This window comes from Hyalella azteca, unplaced genomic scaffold, assembly GCF_000764305.2.
Source record: "Hyalella azteca isolate HAZT.00-mixed unplaced genomic scaffold, Hazt_2.0.2 contig3643, whole genome shotgun sequence".
Taxonomy (NCBI): Eukaryota; Metazoa; Arthropoda; class Malacostraca; order Amphipoda; family Hyalellidae; genus Hyalella; species Hyalella azteca.
The window spans coordinates 338336-360442 of NW_025933885.1; the positions used below are offsets into that span (position 1 = coordinate 338336).

The 22107-nt window shown below is 42.6% G+C and overlaps 1 protein-coding gene across 1 annotated transcript in view; it reads right to left on the minus strand.

The window, feature by feature from the left end:
- Window positions 1–4594: 4594 nt before the first annotated feature.
- LOC108669568 (homeobox protein unc-4 homolog) overlaps window positions 4595–22107 on the minus strand; it is a 30722-nt gene continuing 13209 nt past the window's right edge. Inside the window, exons 2-3 of the mRNA XM_018156941.2 lie at window positions 16079–16254; window positions 4595–6317 (exon numbers count right to left, since the gene is read on the minus strand). Of these exons, the coding sequence (XP_018012430.1) occupies window positions 5562–6317; window positions 16079–16254 (932 nt within the window). The 3' untranslated portion in view covers window positions 4595–5561. The remainder of the gene's footprint in view (window positions 6318–16078; window positions 16255–22107) is intronic.

The following is a 22107-nucleotide window of genomic DNA, read 5'->3' on the forward strand; positions in this document are numbered from 1 at the left end:
ATCATTGCTTACAGTGCACAGTATCCTGGCTTCCAGCGCACCATATTCCGGCTTCCAGCGCACCATATTCCGGCTTCCAGAGCACCACATTCTGGCTTCCATCGCACCATATTCAGGCTTCCATCGCACCATATTCTGGCTTCCAGCGCACCATATTCTGACTTCCAGCGCACCATATTCTGGCTTCCATCGCACCATATTCTGGCTTCCAAGCTTCCATCGCACCATATTCTAAATCCAGAGCACCATATTCTGGCTTCCATCGCACCATATTCCGGCATCGCATCGCACCATATTCTGACTTCCATCGCACCATATTCTGGCTTCCATCGCACCATATTCTGGCTTCCAGCGCACCATATTCTGGCTTCCATCGCACCATATTCTGGCTTCCAGCGCACCATATTCCGGCTTCCATCGCACCATATTCCGGCTTCCAGAGCACCATATTCTGGCTTCCAGCGCACAATATTCTGGCTTTTATCGCACCATATTCTGGCTTCCAGCGCACCATATTCCGGCTTCCAGAGCACCATATTCTGGCTTCCGGCGCACCATATTCTGGCTTCCAGCGCACCATATTCCGGCTTCCAGCGCATCATATTCCAGCTTCCATCGCACCATATTCTGGCTACCAGCGCACCATATTCTGGCTTATAATATTCTGGTTCCAGCGCACCATATTCCGGCTTCAGAGCACCACATTCTGGCTTCCAGTGCACCATATTATGGCTTCCAGAGCACCATATTCTGGCTTCCAGAGCACTATATTCTGGCTTGTAGTGCACCATATTCTGGCTTCCAGTGCACCATGTTCTGGCTTCCAGTGCACCATATTCTGGCTTCCAGCGCACCATTTTCTGGCTTCCAGTGCACCATATTCTGGCTTCCAGTGCACTATATTCTGGCTTCCAGTGCACCATATTCTGGCTTCCAGTGCACCATATTCTGGCTTCCAGAGCACCATATTCTGGCTTCCAGTGCACCATATTCTGGCTTCCAGCGCACCATATTCTGGCTTCCAGCGCACCATATTCTGGCTTCCAGAGCACCATATCTTCCCATCTCAAACATTTTCTTACGCCGCATCCAACATAAATTCCAGTTTATCCTCGTACGTTTACGATGCATTAAACAAAGTTAACTACATAGCAGGAGTTTATGTTGATTTTCCTGCTCTACAATGAAGAAGAACTGCGGCCACAAGCCACGATGCTGATTATAGATCAGGCAACGGGTGCAGGTGTATATTTTGCTGCCCCTACCCCAGCATTTCCATAATGGCTGCCGTCATTCTATTGTTTGTATAATTGCCTAAAGACCCGACACTCCTGCTCTCCTCTTGTAGATGATGTTGTTGCACAGAAATGCTACAAGATCTTGGGTCACCTCAAACAATGTGCACATCCCTTTAACTAAATTATAATAACAGGTGGACGCGTTACTTCAATTTTGGACTCGGACTAATGCTTTAGTGCTGCTTGGTGCTGAGAAAAATGTTTTGATGGTGTTGGAGTTTTCTTAGTTTTGGTTTCAATTTAGTTTGTGCCGAAGAGAAGCGAGACCTGAAAGAAAACAAAGTAATTTTGAAGTCTACGCTTAATTTTTCTTGGCAATCTCTGAGGTGAGGATCTCGGTTCATGTGCGATGGCTATTTATGGAGAAATAGTGAAGGCAATGGAAAGCAAGAGACTTTTCTTGTTGGTTTGGCTGTCTGTTAGTAACAAGAAGTTACGTCTCACCAACCGAAGGCAATGCTCTCGACACAAATTTTCGAGCTTTCAAAAACCGAGGCTTGCGCAGCGCAGTGTATTTTGGCGAGCTACAGTGACAGAAATGACTTGATAGCGCGGGCTGGTGTGTTGTCTGTGGAGTGGTATGTTGTCTGTGGTGTCTGGTGTGTTGTCTGTTAATAATGTATTATATACACGTAGGCGTGTGAATGTATGAGATACATCCAATCACACGTGCGCACTGCAACCACTCACGCACACTTATACCCTCCCACACATGCTTCGGTAAACATACAAGAGTGTTTTAATCACATAATGTATGCATGTATAGTATACACAATAAAAGTGAATAAACTGCAATATTGTCGAATGAACGAACTGCTCTGCGTCGCAGCACTTGATTCATGAGCGAATGAAGAGAGCTATACCATGAAGTACGTATATAGTATTTGATTTAGTAAAATATAAGTTCATAAATAAATCCCTAATTGAAAGAAGTATTTAAATAGCGTGCAGCAAAATTCGGGCAAAATGCACGAATTTTTGTTTTTGAATGCAAAATTAGAAAATCATTTTCAAATTTTTTGCATGGAAAATTCAAGGAAAGATTTTCAGGGAAAATTCTAGCCTCTTGATTCGTGGGAAGTAATTTAACCCATTTAATATGTTTTACGACAAAAATTTAACAATATTCATTGTAACTGCAACGAATAATAAATTAAAGCGACTTTGTAGCAGAGCATGTAGATTTTTTCTGACGCATTTATTTACTTTGTTTTTGTGAACGCATTTTTTTCTGACGCATTTGTGTTTTTGTGGTGCTCTCTTTACCACACTTCCAGCCAACGTATGCGCCGCGTCTTTCCTACATGTATAATATGCAATAACTTCGACAATATTCTGACAGAGTAGGGAAACATTTTCAGTCCCTATTCGCATACTGGTAATATAATTCATGTTATATTACCAGTCCAATTAGAATGATATACATTCTAAGAATGTATATCAATTTAATGACAGATTCAAGCGCTATTTGCAAAGGGTATAGCAGCCATGTAATGCGTTGTTATGCCAGTTGAGACTAGAATCATGTACGTGAAGTCCTTCGTGTTTGGTGGTAGATCTACTATAGCGACCATAGCATGACGCCATACAAGTGTTCGAACACGTTTGCTATCTCGTCGAATAGCTTCTTCTGATATCCTGTCGGGCGGCCGTACTTGTTATTAATTTTAAACCTGGACCGAAATGAATTACAGTAAACTGAATTTCTGTTATGATCTCATCTCAACGATGGGGGTTTGTTGGTTTGCGCTAACTTATAATTTATCACGCAGTGAGTTGACTTCATCGTCGAAAAACCCTCTATTACAAATCAAATATAAGGACTGAAAGCTTCATTAAGGCCATAATGATGCCGTCATTTTGGAGACAAAGGTTTGAGGCAAGCAATGGGTTAGCGGTTGCATATGAGCATTTTTTGTGCTGATTCATGGGATCAATGTCTTAAGAAATATCATCATTCATTTGATAAGCAGTCGTCTTCAAATAACCTCATTACTACCTATATTGTATTGAATTTGCCACGTATGACATGGAAAGCTGCTGATGGCAACGACATTTGTGTTGTAAAGGTTATGGTGGGTTCGTGCGAGTTATCCGACTCGTTTGTAGTAAATCAAACTTGGTTGCGTAAGTTTCGCATCCTAAAAGTTGCGTTTGACGTGCGTAACGCTTCAAAAAAATCTCACGATGAAAGAAACTAGATGTTTGATATCACAAAGCCTTGTAGGCCATGAGAGAGTCATTAGCTGATTAGAGTAAGGGAAGGTTGGATGAATTGAGCAGTCCAGCACACAGAGCCTCGCTTCAGATATTTCTCGCTAAAGTATACACAATACACACAAGCTTTACTGATCGTCCTTGTGTGGTTTGTCGACGCACTTTGTCTATTGCATTGGTTTTGAGAAGGATCCATCTTATGATTAGGGCTTCTTTGAGGTGCTGAACAAACTAGTCCGACAATTACGGACAAAACACGCAAACCTTTGGACAAGTTGCACGAACAATGGCGTCTTCTTTGTGGCGACATGTGTCCCTAATTATGATATCTTGTCACCACCTGCGAGTGATGACAATTTCGGTCTCATTGTGACTGAAGACTTACTCGCGTGCCCGAATTACTGGGGTCTAGCGTGCCCGGATCACTGGGGTCTCGCGTGTCCGGATCACTGGGGTCTCGCGTACCCGGATCACTGGGGTCTCGCGTACCCGGATCACTGGGGTCTCGCGTACCCGGATCACTGGGGTCTCGCGTGCCCGGATCACTGGGNTACTCGGGTCTCGTGTACGTGGATTACTCGGGTCTCGTGTACGTGGATTACTCGGGTCTCGTGTACGTGGATTACTCGGGTCTCGTGTACGTGGATTACTCGGGTCTCGTGTACGTGGATTACTCGGGCTCGTGTACGTGGATTACTCGGGTCTCGTGTACGTGGATTACTCGGGTCTCGTGTACGTGGATTACTCGGGTCTCGTGTACGTGGATTACTCGGGTCTCCTATATGTTGTGACTGAAAAATTTTTGGTGGCAGATATTTTTTATAAAAGTGTTGTTCAAACTTAGAGAGCGTATCTCATTGATTAGTTTCTTAATGTTTTGCTTCATTTTGCTAATTAGGTGTAAATTAGGGAATAGAAAGGTTTTACTGTAAAATGTCAATAGACTTGCTTTTAAAAAATGAACAAAATGTTTTTAACATCGTTTTCTGCTTAAATTGTTTTACCTATCATCCGCATAAGGAAAGCTTTTTATTGACCAATTCTCGTTAAGAAGAAAGGAGAAATTTAAACACAAAGGGTTCGTTCTAAACCTTCACTGATATGTTATTGATATGTACAATAGTTACATGCGTACGCCACTTCACCATATCTTACAATAGATTACGAACAAGACAGCATTACAATGAAGTTAGTAATAAAAGTCATAGAAAAGCAGGGTCATCGAATATCTGAAGCTGATACGGTGAACATTTACAGCATTAATTCTTGGTTTCAGTCATCGAATATTCATTGTAAATAAATGTAATTTATCATTTAAAAGTCTAGTTTCACATTCAATGATTAGCAATTTTTTAAATGAAGTTGAGATTAAATTTTTGATATTAATTCAGATCTATCAAGTTAGTTTTGGTTTGACGCGTGCCTCGCTGCGCTCTACGGTGGTAGAGCACGGAGCACCGCATGACACCTCATGGCAGCGCATGGTTCGGTAACCTGACTGCACCATGCCTACACTTAGTTAATTAAACGGGTCATATTGTCCAAATATTGACACAATTTCTTACCCGCAGCCAAACTATGTCAGGATGACCCACTCAAGAGCGAGAAATCGCTGTGTATTTTGGATAAAACTTCAGTTATTTATCTGAGTGTAGGCTGACGCGTGCACTCCACTCCCTCTCCTACAGAAGGGAGAGGCTTGGGATGGACGGGTTAGGCCAGATGAATTACTGGCAGATGATCAAACGTTTATCAGGAGTTGGGACGGTTTGTTTCTAATTCTTTTTTAATTTTACATATGAAAATTACCTAATGCTGTAGAATCTCGAATAAATAGCAATGTTTATAAATGAAATTTTGTCTCCTGAATTCTGAGATGGGCTGTTGGTAGACAACTGCCCGTGATTGTTCACTAGTTTATGGGTACGATCGATGTTACGGAGTATGCTTGTATTCTTAAATATTATTATAAATACTCTATGTAGTTGCAGCGGCTATTGATGTATAAGAATTGTACAGGTATTTACATAAGACAAATGAGCAGCCTTACTGCACCGCAGGCGACAAGGTAGAGGCTATACTGCACACGGGGGGAGGCGTAAGCTCAGTAGACTGGTTCCTCCTAACCCCCGGGGATGAAGGGGGTGTGGGGTGAGGACTTGAGGACAAAGAAGCTCTCCTAGTGGGGGAATACTGAACACAAGGATTGGGGGAGCGAGGGGAGCGTGGGGGAGAGTTGGAGTCTTTCTCTCTGGGTGGGGAGTTGGGGGATATAGACGATGACTGGGGGGATGGGGAAGCGGGTCGGTCCGATAACGACAGCAGGGAGGCTATAGAAAATGCTGATGGACGAGGACGCTTAGCAGGAGGACTTATGGGGCTCGGTGGGGTTGTGGGACGCGGGGAGGAATGGTTGTTATCGGGAGACGAGGAAGAAATTTCACTCGACGTCATTTCGAGCCTCGAATGAAAATGTCGCTCGTCATGGCTGCTCGCGTCATCCGAGTCGTCGTCGCCGACCACGTCGATCTCGCGCTCAGGCTTGCCGCCGTTAGCGCGGTACTCCTTGCGCAACTGCTCGATGGAGACATGGACGCCCTTGAGGGCGAGCTTGCGCTGCTGCCGCTCGAGTTGCTTCTGAATTCTCTTCTCCTTGCGGTGCTGCTCACGCCTCGCCAGCTCCTCGGGGGGGATTGGTTCCCCCGAGCACGTCTGGGGGTGCGCGTTGTGGGCGGGGCGGCCAGGGCCCTTGCGGGTCTGCTCCTTCTTGCGCCACTTCGCCCGACGGTTCTGGAACCAAACCTGCACAAAGGAATAAAATCCAATTAAAGTCTCAAAATACTGTATTTGACTTCTTTTGCCTCTCGGATTGTCTCGAATACTTCTATAGCAACGGACAAGAAAAATGATCTGGTCAAATCAAATGGTCTGGACTTCTATTTCACATGCCTTGTTACTAGAGGTCAACTTTGCGACAAATAAACGATCCCCGGAGATGGGGAAGATTCAAACGGTCGTTCGGTACCTGTTATAAGGGTTATCATATATACTTAGAACGTTCGATTTATTATTGATGCAATGGTTTAGCCGGCGTTGACCAGGATGCACAAGTAGACGCGTATATGTGTTTCTTGAGTAGCAGCTATTGTTTCCGCTTGATGGGTGATGGAGGAAGAGCCAGTAGAACCCGTTGCAGCACACAAGGTATGAAGCTGCAATATTGGGGGTGGCTGAGTTGATGAAGTAGCCGCGGATAAGAAGGAAGAATGTGTAGGCAACAACAGAAAATGAGGAATTGAGGTAGGGGGGCCGTATAATACTAATAGCTTTGTACGACGGAGAAAGGCGAGTGTACCAGCTGTTGTACGCAAGGGGACTGGAGGTATGTTGTACGTGTACGTGTGGAGCAGCAGCAGTACAGGAGGTGGAAGGGTGGGTACAGCAGCAGCAGCAGTACAGGAGGTGGATGGGTGGGTACAGCAGCAGCAGCAGTACAGGAGGTGGATGGGTGGGTACAGCAGCAGCAGCAGTACAGGAGGTGGAAGGGTGGGTAAAGCAGCAGAAGTACAGGAGGTGGAAGGGTGGGGAAAGCAGCAGCAGTACAGGAGGTGGAAGGGTGGATTATTTATCGTTGCAATGACGCCATTAGCGGCCCAGCAGCAAGCGGATGCACATTTCCTCAAGTTAGTGGCTGTCCCATCACAGTCAGCCCTAATATTGGGCGAGGTATAACATTTGTCTGGCGCCGCTGGTGCTAATGTGCGCTAATGATATCATATGCGGGCGTTAAGCAACGCTCTGGCCGCTGTATCTGATTCAGAGACAACGCGTGAGCTCTCAAACTCCTTCACACTTGCCAACTTCTAAAAAATACGTTCGTTGTTCTTTATTTAAAGTGTATGCAGTAATTCAATTTTAGGACCAATTTGTTTCGTTGGTCATCAATTTTGTACACGATTTTATTGCCAAACATGAAAAGGAAAAACATAATTTAATATTGCAATATTGCCCAACATGAAAAGGTTTCGATGTGAAACGGACTACCGTATCAACGAGAATATAAATTGTATAATTTTTCTAGCTCATTAACAGAACCATTGTTTGTAATCCTGCAAAAAAACTCACATTTTAGGTGTTTAGTTCGAGGCATATAAAAGGTGAGATAATCAACTGGTTATCGGGTATAAAATCAGACCAACCGTCGCCACAGACTTCATCACACTAGCACGAGCAATGACTTCATTTCTTAGCCTAATACACGTCAGAATTTCCAACCCGATTGTCTTGTCAAGACAAGGCTGGCCGTTAGCAAGGCATAGTCGCTTGCGTGACACTTACGATAACATGCCAACCTTCGCTCGCAATAAAGAAGTGGTTGCGGTTATAATGCTGCTTTACGTTATTATTTCTAAGTGTTTGTTCTCATTATGTCGTAATGACAAGACAAAAACAATCGTGAAAAAATATCATGATGAAGAACTTATTATGTGTAGCAGAAGATGTTTGCTCTGAACTCCACTAGAATTCTGATCCGTTTTGGGATTTAATCCCTCAAATCTAGTTTGATGGAACTTTTGTCCCTGGAATTTTAATTCTTATTCCAATAAGAATAATCTTCCTTAGTGATATCATTTCTGGAAATTTGTTAAAATCCTTGGTTCTTTTACAGAAATACATAACATATTAACATTAATGATTATGGGTGCGCATCGGTCGACTGTCATGGAAAAAACAGGTTAAAACTCCTAAGTATAAGATGGATATTCAGACATTCCCTGAAATTATGTTGAATGTAACGGACTGGAAACCATACAAGTACCAAGGCAAGAATAATTTCAGTGCTTAAGAAACCCCACAGGAAAACCTACGTAAGAACTCAATTTGCATGGTCGAATGAAGCAAAAACTTCAGTGTAGGAGCTCAGGATGCAACGCTAAGTCGCGGGGGGAATTATTTGGCACAGCGCTGACTAGTATGACTGCTTCATGAGGACGGTAATTATCAAGCATGTACATGATGTTTCAGAAGCCATTACTCCACATAAACCCTACCACTCACTCGCTGAATTTAGCCATCTTCTCCTAATTCTGTTAATCGGCCAGCAAATTGTGGTTATTACGTCGAAGCGAGCATTATGAATTTAATGGTTATGTTAACATGGCTGCGTATGGCGCTATGCATCCGGCCGACGGGCGCAGGTTACCGCTGACCAGACTGCTTTGCATGGCGGGCTGGGGGTGTCACGGGGGAGGATGTCACGGGGAAGAGGAAAACGTCACGGGGGCTGGGGGGGAATAGGGTGATGTGAGAAGAAGGGACACGAGAAGAGGGGGACACGTTAAGAAGAGACACACGAAAACAGGGGACACGAGAACAGGGGACACGAGAAGAGGGGACACAAGAAGAGGGGACACGAGAAGAGGGGACACGAGAAGAGGGGACACGAGAAGAGGGGACACGAGAAGAGGCGACACAAGAAGAGGGGACACGAGAAGAGAGGACACTAGAAAAGGGGATGCGCGTAGGATGTTTACCGACAGTCTGTGAAGTGTTAGTCGTCATCGTAATTTCACTACTGCACTAAACGCGCCACCATTAGAGAAGACGGCACATAATGCTGATCAGGAACGCTTTTCTTTGCATTTTACTGATATAAAATAATTTTCAATTTTTTTTGAAAGTTACTTGGTCAATATTGTTCACTTGTTTTGAAGATAGGTGGCATATATATGAACGCGGTGACTTGATATGATGGGCTTATCACCAAATAATGTGCAGAGCGAATGATGTGATGTGTACCTCTCATTAATTGCTGCGTCATTATAGCAACAGCTAATTAGTTCCCTAAAAACCTTATTTAATTTCAAAATATTTAATATTTGGCTTTCCCGATTCTTTTTCATTCTTATGCGCTGTCAAACTTGAAAGATATGCGCCTCCGTGCACATAGTTTCATGTCCTCGCAAGAAGACTTGATGTTAGGAAAATTGCACAAATCCATTGTGTGCAAGGCGAACATTTCCTGGCAAACCCATAACAACTAAACTGGTCTGGCGCGATGTTGCCCGCCCGTCCTCGGATGTCAGAGGGCTACTTGCAATTTATTGATGACTTAATTAAAAAATTTTCCCAAATACGAATTACGGCAATTATAATTGAATATTTAAATTCAATTGAACGATGCTCCTTCAGTGTGTTTTTCCAAACACCATCATACATTTTTTTTAAATGATCGATTTTATTTTTGCTGCAAGCAGTTTGTTGAATGATTACAGTCGCCGCCGCCAATGACTGTACAACATGTACATGGTTCGCAGTTGAGTGGGTACAGTCGCTGCCAAGTTACTACCAGTGACTGTACAGGGTTTAGCCGCAGATTACGCCATCCAAACCTTGATGGATGACTCCTCCCCTCAAGCAACGATTAGTGACTTCAAAAGCTCGACCTGTTAATTACCGGCACACACGGACAGACCTTCGATGTATTGGCCCAGGCTTGGGAACCGCAAGTGTTGTTACCTTCTGTCTTAAGCACGTTGAGCTGATAAATAATGTTCGATGCAATGAATTATAAATAATAATTATCATGTTATTGAACTTCGTGATCTCTATGGTTCACGATGAAAAATGTTTTAGTGATCACATGGGTTAATTTCTTCTTTGAACGACCACAATTAAGGGCAACACGATTTTGATACGATGATTTTTCAGCACTTCGGTGGTATTTTATGAATCCAAATGGTGAGTGAGTGACATTTTGCTTTTGATAAGTTGGTACTAAAAATAGTCGCCGCGGTCAGAAGACTTCAACAATTGTTTGATCAGACTGAAATAATTGATCTGTAATACAGCAGGGGTCGAAAATGTGGCGGTTCGGATGAGTTTTTTGACGGCTGCTTTTTGCTCACCACACTGAGTGATTGGGGTGAAAAATAAGGATACAAGCTCGATGTTGGCAGGAACTGCTGCTGCAAATGCCGCTCTGGGTGATGTATGACCAACCAGCTCACTAATTTAACCGTGTCGATATCGGCACCGCAGAGGACGAGCCAACCACTACACTGCGACCGGCAACTTCGTCGCCACCGACCCCTCCGTGTACACGAAGACTGTGTTTAACCCCTGCGATTTCATTAGCTCTTGTTCAAATGTGTACGCATTGAAAGTGGCAAAAATTGTTAAATAATTGAGTGTAGTAAAATAAAAAAGTTGAGTGAAATTTGTTTATTGTGCAATATAGGTCACCTTTGCGAATGATTTTGTAAGAAAACCTCTATAAGAAGTGTATATTCATAAAACCTGTATAGCCTTCATATACCTATATGGCCTTCATAAAACATGTATAAGAAGTGTGTATAACTAATAATACCAATCATTCTCAAAGAAGTGTATATTATACCTGTATAAGAAGTCTACCTGTTTATATGCCACATATCCCACAATGATTACAAATGTGATTTCTCTATACAAAGTGTATATAACTGAGAGTTTTATGTTTTTCGCGCGCTATTTATTTCAACGTTTATTCTCTTGACTCTCATATCCCAGCACCGCTGAAGACCACGCCGGCGCTAAGGTAGAAACTTCGCTAAAGGGACCCACAGAGCTCGGAGCTGTACGCGCTCTACCTATAATCTGGAGGCGTAACTGCGACGGGAAGCGAACCGGCAATCATTATCAATTACTTGTGACAGGCCCTTATGTAGTGCTGCCCTTTATTGATGACTTTATAAGGTACACAAGCGCTCGTCCTGCCAGCCTCGAGTTAAGATCAGCCAGTACTTGCTTGCAGCTCCAAGCAAGCGACTATCAAGAGTAACGTCTAGATTATTAAATAATTCATTTGTGAACCTTAATTTTCAATTGATGGGAAGAGCAGAACTTGGCTAATGCTTGTTGAAAATAGTGGTCTCGTGAATAGTTTTGTTCGCAACTTTTAAATTACATCCTATTAGAACGAAAAATGTTTTCTAGTCTTCGCTGTTATAGCAGTGCTCATATTGTGAAAATAGATTTACGTTGGCTAATGTACGATGAAAAATGATATTCACACATACAAAAATTATTAATTATTTCCCATCTTTAGAGGCAGCTCCAGAACAGCTTATCGGATTTCAGCAAAGGTGAATGCAAGGAGGAGAAAATCAATGATTCTCCTTCGAGAGCTACAAGTTTTTTCTAGCTTAAAAAGTTGTTTTCAATACTAACAAGTACTCGTAAGTCTTTTTTTATAGTTCAAACTTAAACATCCGCATCACGCGAGTTCGCCGGAAACACTTAATCCGTCTTGTAGGGTCTACACATACTAGACTTTGTCTATGTATTTATACGGCTGCTACTCGTGCGCTTATTTCTGCACAAAATAGTTCCATAGCTTCATAATGTCAGTTGACTTCGCGCTAATAGAGCGAAATTTCGTTTGAAAAATTTCCTTTAGGCTTCCTTACAAGATGGGAAACTTGACGTTGTTTTTGTAAATCAACCAAAAACAGTTCCATTCCAATAGTTGCTCTATACGTCAAGTAAACGGCCCGAGCGTGTGATTGCCTTTCGCATAATAACAACCAATAACACACAATGGCCAGGTGCGTGATAATATTCCGTGCAACATCGAAAGCTCCTCACAATAAAGCCCTGCAATAGAAAGCCGCAATAACGCGTTACAACAACACGTTACAATAATGATGTACGATAACATACAACAATACCACGACACCATATAACGCTGTACAATAACAGGCATGCAGTAACAAATCATAACGCTGTACAATAACAGGCGTGCAGGAACAAATCATAACGCTGTACAATAACAGGCGTGCAGGAACAAATCATAACGCTGTACAATAACAGGCGTGCAGTAACACCATAACGCTGTACAACAACAGACGTGCAGTAACACCATAACGCTGTACAATAACAGGCATGCAGTAACAAATCATAACGCTGTACAACAACAAGCGTGCAGTAACACACCATAACGCTGTACAACAACAGACGTGCAGTAACACACCATAACGCTGTACAATAAGAGGCGTGCAGTAACACGGCACCATAACGCTGTACAATGACATGCGTGCAGTAACACACCATAACGCTGTACAATGACATGCGTGCAGTAACACACCATAACGCTGTACAATAATTAACAGGCGTGCAGTAACACACCATAACGCTGTACAATAACAGGCGCGCAGTAACACACCATAACGCTGTACAATAACAGGCGTGCAGTAACACACCACAACGCTGTACAACAACAGGCGTGCAGTAACACCATAACGCTGTACAACAACAGGCGTGCAGTAACACGCTATAACGCTGTACAACAACACCACAATAACGCATTACAATAAGAGCCGTGCATGGCTATTGTCCGTCATCACGAGGAGGAAGGAGCGTCGTGGAGGAAGCGGATGATGGAGGCCGGTGGGCCTCCTCGAGTTTTATGGGTCGCAATGAGGGAGGCAATGCGCATGAGATTAATTGATTGGTGTTTCTGTAGCCCCGACAACTGTCATTACAGGGTGACGAACGAGCCTGGTTCAGGTGATGAAGGTGCATTACCCGCAGCACGGCTGCTATTACATCCTGCACGTCATGACTTCATCAGTGGCAGTCCGTATGTTACTAAAACAAGCGATTGATTTACTCCTGGGTAATGATTGGTGAGTGAAGAGGTATGATGTGAATATGCTTGGCGAGTAGAGGTATGATGTGAATATGCTTGGATTGGCGAGTAATGGAATGATGTGAATATGCTTGGCGAGTAGAGGTATGATGTGAATATGCTTGGCGAGTAGAGGTAAGATGTGAATATGCTTGGCTAGTAGAGGTATGTTGTGAATATGCTTGGCCAGTAGAGGTAAGATGTGAATATGATTGGCGAGTAGAGGTAAGTTTTCAGCAGTGGATTAAAGGCTTCAGTCTCTTCAGCGTTCAGCGCTTCGGTGCCATAGCTTCAAATATGCCATCGGAGAGATTAGATTGTCTTCACCGAGCAGCGATTATGTAGAACAATATCAAATGTATTGTTATTATCTTCAACATGTAGTATAGTCATGCCGTACCTCCGTATGTGCATGAGGTTCCAGGTTCAATTACTGGCAATTGGAGTGGACGGCGAAGGAAGGCAATAGTGGAGATGAACACTTCCTAATTTAACCTTGAATCCCATTATCATCAATGAATAAGCCCAACCACACAGCTTCCGTCGACAATTCGCAGTGCGCAACACGCGACTAATTTTGATGTTAAACATGCTAAATGTTGTGCTCATGAATTTTCTTAATGTTACTGCGAAAAAATTGCTAGAGGATGCTATAAAAAATTGAAATATTTTGCAAACAAATTCTTGCCCGCCCAAAAAAAGTTGCTGAGGCTCACACGCTGCAGAATATCTTGTACGGCACAACATTACAAGGAATTTGAACAAGTTTCACATTTATTAGTCTTACTCTGATTCGAAATTTCATACACTTTGTTCACTCTGTCGTTGAATAAGCACATTCTTTTAATATTATTGTCAATGACACAGATATTATTAACTTTATGGTTAAATATGCATAAGCATATAATGTAAACATTTCTGGTAAAAGTATAAATACTGTTAACATTATCATCAAGTTTTGTTGTATATAGTTCGTTGAGCTTTTCGTGGCATGCAAACCTAGGCCAGGCCGCTGCAGCATTGATGGACATGACACTTAATGAGCCACGGTAAAATGCGGCGTATCCTGAGATGCGTCCTGTGGGTCGTTAGATGACGAGTAATTGGCCAAGAGACATAAAGGGCGACCTCTAACAACGCGTTATTGGTTGTTGCTATTGCTGTGGCCGCTCCATGGATGGTTCCACTGCCGTGTTGAGTGACTGCTTCATGGAGAGCCATCATCACTGCAGCCTGCACGGTTCCACTGCCGTGTTGAGTGACTGCTTCATGGAGAGCCATCATCACTGCAGCCTGCACGGTTCCACTGCCGTGTTGAGTGACTGCTTCATGGAGAGCCATCATCACTGCAGCCTGCACGGTTCCACTGCCGTGTTGAGTGACTGCTTCATGGAGAGCCATCATCACTGCAGCCTGGATGGTTCCACTGCCGTGTTGAGTGACTGCTTCATGGAGAGCCATCATCACTGCAGCCTGGATGGTTCCACTGCCGTGTTGAGTGACTGCTTCATGGAGAGCCATCATCACTGCAGCCTGGATGGTTCCACTGCCGTGTTGAGTGACTGCTTCATGGAGAGCCATCATCACTGCAGCCTGGATGGTTCCACTGCCGTATTGAGTGACTGCTTCATGGAGAGCCGTCATCACTGCAGCCTGGATGTTTCAACTGCCGTGTTGAGTGACTGCTTCATGGAGAGCCATCATCACTGCAGCCTGGATGGTTCAACTGCCGTGTTGAGTGACTGCTTCATGGAGAGCCATCATCACTGCAGCCTGGGAGGTTCAACTGCCGCCCAGTTCTCCTGTCAAGGTGACTTGACTGCGCCAGGAAGTGACTGCTTGACGAATATGTCAACACGTCAGGCAAGACTCAGAAGCTTCAAGCGTGACTGTTGGAACGCTTGCTGAGATGCAGGCTGGGTTTTGTGGCTCCCAGGTTGCGGCGATTGCGGTAAACTAATAGTATTTATTATCCCAGTTTTAAATTTTATGTGCTTGTTTTGTTTTAGGCTTGGCTGTATGACTACCGTTTAGGATCTTGGATCACTGAAACGCCTTTTCACACCTACGCAGAAGCTATTTGTTCCATTCCTTAACAGTTAATGCGATGCATTCTCATTTCACTAGTTAATAGACGAAAATTAACAATTTAATTTTTTCGTTTGCAACGGATTGCCCTAAGAACTTGAAATATCTAACCATTGCATTGCCCCAGCTCGTCTGGTATTTTGGTAGGAGCATCGTATAATGCCTTCAATACCTTCAATAAGATATTCATTCTGTTTCTTTTACTTCAGAGATTGATAAATTTTAAAAATTATCTCTGATAAATCCATGCGCATTGTTTAACTTTTTTCTCTAGCCGATCGTTTAATAGAAACCTTCCGACTGCTAATAAATTGAGTTCGTTTCATCGTCTCGTGTTTAATCAGCACAAAAGGGAACCCAAGGTTTCCCTGCATAACTTTCTTTAGTTTTAGTTTCACGAATCGCAATCCACGACCCTCAATGCACGGCTCTCAATGCACGACTCTCAATGCACGACTCTCAATGCACGACTCTCAATGCACGACTCTCAATGCACGACTCTNCGGCAACTCTGCTCTCTGTGAGGGCCAGCCTCATGGCGAGGGCTTCCCTCATAAACACCTCCTGGCAGTGTACTCACGGCAACTCTGCTCTCTGTGAGGGCCAGCCTCATGGCGAGGGCTTCCCTCATAAACACCTCCTGGCAGTGTACTCACGGCAACTCTGCTCTCTGTGAGGGCCAGCCTCATGGCGAGGGCTTCCCTCATAAACACCTCCTGGCAGTGTACTCACGGCAACTCTGCTCTCTGTGAGGGCCAGCCTCATGGCGAGGGCTTCCCTCATAAACACCACCTGGCAGTGTACTCACGGCAACTCTGCTCTCTGTGAGGGCCAGCCTCATGGCGAGGGCTTCCCTCATAAAGACGTCTGGGTAATGTGAGGACTCGAAGGCTCGCTCCAGCTCCTCCAGCTGCCACGAGTTGAAGTTTGTGCGCGACCGCCGCCGCTTAGACGCCGCGTCGCCAGCGTCGCTCCCGTCGTCGTCTGAAACGCAAAAAAGGAACATTTTTTGACAAATTCTTGACTCCAGGTACAATTAATTAGTATTGGTATTAAGTGGGAATTAATGTGTTATTAATTTGTATTGCAATGTAAAGCTTTCTTTGCATGAAAAAATGCCTCAATTTTTTAATTTAATTGACAAATAAATCATATTCTGTTACTCGCAATGAGAGACCTAATTTCTTCTATGACTCGGAACTTTAAACTGAATACTAATACAAAGTTCTATTATAAATCAACATCATTTCCTCAGCCAAATTATACATTTCTATCGTGGTTCATGATGCAGCGGACAAGGATACAAATTAGATCACAGATTCTTGAGCATTCCATTCATCTACGCCAATCGCTGTTCTATAGACAGCACAAATAATGGTGATTAGTTCGAGATGATGGATTTTTATCATTCATTTTTCTCGTCTCGTCTTCCATCGATCTTCTGACCATAACTATGCGTGTCAATTTGTGACAACTGGGATGTGAATGAGGTTAAATTTTTGTTACTGATTGACCTCTGAATAATAAAAGATACCTATAATACATAAATTAGTCGTATGTTTTAGATATCATTTGCTTTTATTCGCTAGAAGAATCTTACGCTGTTATGTATTTAGATGTATAAAAAAATGTTGTCCCATATTGCGTGTCTCGCTGGTCTCAATTTTTTCTTGATGCCTACCGTAAAATTTATCATTTTTTTCTTTTGATTAATTGAAGTTTATTGATTATTTTTTGTTCGGCACTCGCTCATTACTTATAATGCCAGTAAGTATTTATTATTACGACTAAAATTCAATTTCACATACAAAATTAGGGGATTGAGGTTAAGTTCAGTCAAGTAGTTCAAATGTAATTTTCGGACGGAAATAGTATGTGTCTAAACGAATGTCCACCCTTTAACAATTCCTACAAATATTTGTTAATTTAAAATTTAAATTTCACGAAAAATCACTTTGATCCGATAAATGTTCTGCTCGATAATTTTATTTTTCTAATTTCATAAAATGGCTTCGTAAAAATAGTTTTCTGAACTTTTTCTTCTTATAATTTGAAGTTTGCTGCATTGAAAATAACGACGAAAATTTTCCTTCGACATCCACGTATGCAAGCTGTCAATTGTGTTACATCACTGAAAATAAAATGAATGTCGTATTTAATGTCATTTTTATTCTTCACTAAGCACGTAAATTTGCAGGCAAAAACGTGTTACCTAAAGGAGTTTTTAATATATTTATTTCGATCGTGTCGTGGGTATAGTGGCAAACAATGGATGAATAAAAATAATGAAAACTGTAATAATAGAAAACGATAAATACAAGAGAGCAAAATATAAGCCGTGTGTCTTGCTAGCCCTTGAATATTAATCAGTGATCATGTCACAGGTTCGGATCCTCTCTGGAAATGCACAAACAAGACAAATAAAGATTTGTAGGAATCTAAACCTAACAGATCGGAATATAACGCAAATATGGCAAAAATAAGTAAGAATTGAAACAAACATTAATACAAATACATATATTTATAAACCAGTTGATATTCGGACACACGATTATGGCATGAATAAACAAATTTAATACTAACAAGCACCTCCGTGGTATATCGCGAAATTGTATGAATATGCACGTAGCATGTCTACACGAGGTCACATAAGGGGTGACTCAAAAACTACATTAAAAATACCAGTAACTAATCAATCAAAAAGTGTACTGCACGGAATAAGCTAACAATAGAATTTCTCGTAGTGGACTTTTTACATTCGTATCAGAGTTGTGCTGGGGCCTCGTCGGACACTTAATACCTACATCGCCTGCGATCGCAAATTATGGCTCCAAATGACAGGGTATCTAATTCAACTTATTTTCGCTGTCTTTCGGCCATGTAACTCCAAATTTAACCGAAGCCTTCCCCGTCATTTGCTGTGAAATCGTTCGTCAAATATTGACGCAGAGTGACGAAGTCGCGACGAGGAGTTACGTGTCGTCAGGACGATGGTTATCTTCGGTTACGCAGGAGTGGTGTCATTTACTCGTCATGGAAGTGTTTTGGCTGCGTGTACCTCAACATCAGCGAGTAATGGTGCCTTGTGGTCACTCGCCGCGACGCCGCATGACAGTTCCATTTCCTTCAAATTGCGCCGCTACTTAATAACTTAATCGCCGCCTGCGTGCACCGAACGACACTTGCATCGCCGACCTGAGAGGCAACAGAAAAGAAGTGTTTGCATCGCAACACGCATGATGTGTGCTGCAAAAACTGCCTTGATTAATGCAATAACGAGTGCTTACGTTAATGCTTAACATCTGTCGCTTCGCAAGCCTGTCGCTGTGCTGCCATTTATTATCTAGAAACTCTATCCGCATTCAAGGGGCCACTGAAGCGCTGTTGGTCAACAGCACATAATTAAGTTATGATTCCCGTTGAGGCGATGCTCTAGGTAACTGGAGGTGTGATGAAGTCCAGCGCTGAGCAATGCATAATAACGGACGCGTAATTTTATAATTAATCTCCTTGCTCTCAGTACATGTTTCAAAACTGCCACAATACAATATACCTCATGGCGATAACTAGACGGAAGAACTAAAAGTATGATAATTGTATTGCCAACGGCCGAAAGAAAAATTGCAGTGAAATTAAAACCCACCTGCTGTCTACCTGCATGTGTGACAGTTGTAAACGATTAACATGGCCATCAGATATGCCTTTGTAGTTTCGTTCTGCAAAAGCTGAAAACTGAAATAATCAGCTACCGTGACTTGCGCAACTACTCCGTTGTACTGAAGCAAATTTGAGTATCACTTACTCAGTCAGAGAACTACCAACACTGTTCTATAGTTAGTTACTTCTCATTGTTTCGTTTCCATACATTTGTGTCGCGGAGAAATATTGTTGTTGAGATTTTTTCATTGGAGCTACATCTGACATATATGTAGCTGGAGTGGTATATACATGGAGTGGTTCAGAATTTTGTTTTCTTAGAGGCCAGTTGTATCTGACACTTATACCCTGAATATTCATTTCATATTGTCGTCAGTTTTTGAGCACAACGCAACTCTAAAAATTGACGCCCCTTCCTGTTGTTCTGTATAGCATTATGTTTGTTCGCTTATCTGTTTTAATTACGTTATCTTGACAGTGAATCCGAGTCAGAACCTTACAAGGGCATAAAATGCATGGCTTTTTGATTCCAGTCTCGGAGAGTATGCAGGTAAGCTACAGGTAAGCCGAATCTCATATATAATAAAAAAATTTCTTCGAAATGTTCAAGATGGTCAATAATGTGAATAAGATCTGCTTTTTGGATTGGCCCTTCTTGGCAGCGAGCTGATTGCTGTGGCAATATGAACACTGATGTTACAGCGAGTTAATTAATTGTTGTGACAGAGCAACTTTGTGTCTGTGACAGCGTGCTGATTACTGTGGCACTGTGCCCACTGCTGTGGAAGTGAGAGAGCTGATTGCTGTGGCAGAGCAGCTGTGTTTGCTATGGTTACAAGACAAGTTCCAGTTCCGTTCTTGCGAGGCGCTGACACTGATCCAGCTATCGTTTCAGTATTACACTATGCGATTATGAGATCATTCAAATGGTAGCAAGATACGTAATTACAAACTGTGTACGTTATTAATAACCGCTATAAAATCAGAGCGAACAGCAGACTCTCACAAAGACATGTCTGCTCATTCATAATATTATTCTAATTATGATTATACACAATCATCCTACACGTCAGGCTCGTCATTACGCGCTTCCAGACGAACGTCTTATGACGCGTTGTACGCTCCGATACGATGCGTCCCACGATATTTTAAGCATCAATAACATTTTGCGATAAGGGCTTCATAACGACTCATTATGTTGTCATGGTAACCTTGTATGCTTGATTGCTATCTCTTTGTTACGTGTAGAGCTTAGTGGCCTTGTTAGGGAAATTATTGGTTGTTACTTAGTTTCGAGGAATATCTCTATAGGATTCAATCAGCCTGCAGGGTAGTCAAGATCTCTAGGAAAATCTGAAGCAAATGCTGTCAATCTGGGTGACTTGTAATAACTTAATTATGATAAAGACCGAGTTCAGGCGTTCATGGTTGTCGCCAACGACGAAGACGGTTCGTTACTGTTATGCTTGAAGACATTCAAGAGAAAAGCTTAAATTCGTCAAGTGTAGAAATTAGATTTGAAGTGCCTAAATACCGATTTTAAGCTTAATTTTTGTCCCAATTCTAGGATATTTATTCCAGGACTTCTCTATTTTGGGCCCAAATCTAAAACTCGACAAATTGTTAATTTATTTATTACCATTTTCACGGTGCCCTGTCGTGCCGCCTGCACGCTTACCTTGAGATAACACTTTGCTGCTCAAATGAAAACATAACAAATTACCAGAAAATATTTGTCAAGTTGCATGGGAGCTGAGTTGGATTATTCCGTATTACCTCAGCATAAATAGGTTACTGGAGAATTCGTATGGTATTACGAGACAATTATTTCCAAGTCCCAAATCTCTGGCGCCAAAATGTTCTTGCGCGGCCAGTCCCCATAGAACGAACTTGAGGGCGGCCAGTCGAGTGCGCACAAACTTAGCACTTTCTGGTCTCAGGAGCATCACTAAATCTTCTCCTGTAATTACTGAGCCTGACACTTGTGCGACTTGGAAGTCATTATGCAAATATTCACTTAATTGTAACAGTCGGGATTTTTCTTTCCTACGGTGCGATAAACGCTCTACTCGATTGTTTATCCTCCACTTCTATTTAAAGATAAACATCGTGATCATCGTTCATATTTTGAGCGCTGACATCGCCTTCTTCCCGCACGATAATAATAGATCTGTTCCTGCGTAGCTGCATAGATTATGACATGCAAATGATTATACTCGTCGTTATTCACTAGCTGCGATTCTTGCCGTGCTCACTGCGATAAAGCTCGCTCAGGGTTGCTTTTGTACGGCGCTTGACTCGTGAATGTGATCGCCGTATCTCAAGACGGGTCACAGATGTGACACGAGCAGTTTTTGTGCCGGGACTGACGTGTGTTTATGCTTATTAGCGAGCACAGAAGCGGACTATAATTCTTACGTTGAGCCTCGGTCCTGATTACTCGAGACAACCCTAAAGGAAACGCTCCTGATAAACACTCTTAGTTCCGGGCTTGTATCGCGCTTCGGCGGGCGGCGATGCGTGAGTCTTGTGAGGTGCGAATTTCTTCATTTCCATGCACTTTGCATTGATGCGTTCAAGGTACAATTGATCTCTTATAATTTTAGCGGCTATTATAATACTTCAGAGTATATATTTGCAATTTGTATCCATCCAAATATTAATATGGTTATGGTAACATCCACGTCAAGCGCATCAGTCAATATCAGTATATAGGTAATTAATTTCTTTAACGAAGTTGGATATTAAATGTTATCGTCGGTTTGCAATAGGTAGGCTCATTAACTTACTTATTTCTGTAGGTATACTTATTCCACAGGCGCACGCTCTATTATTCATGCTTTACTATCATTATTACCCCTATTATACTATTTGATTAATATTATTTATTCCCGTTCATGTATGCGTAATGCAAGGAAACAAAAACTACGGCTCTCGCCTGCTGATGTTGCTGCGTGTTTGCCGTCGACAAACGAGGCAGCTTCTATGGAGTGACGTGCCACTTTGGAGCACAAAGAAATATACGAAGATCAATTTTTATCCGGAACGGGTCGCGGCTTCATCAACCGCAGCCGCTGTTGTTAAAAAAAAGCCGCGCCACGGTTTTTTTTACCCTCACGCAGCAATGGAGAGTGCAGTGCGTGCCTCAGCTAAACCGTACCCCCGTAAATCAAGATATCT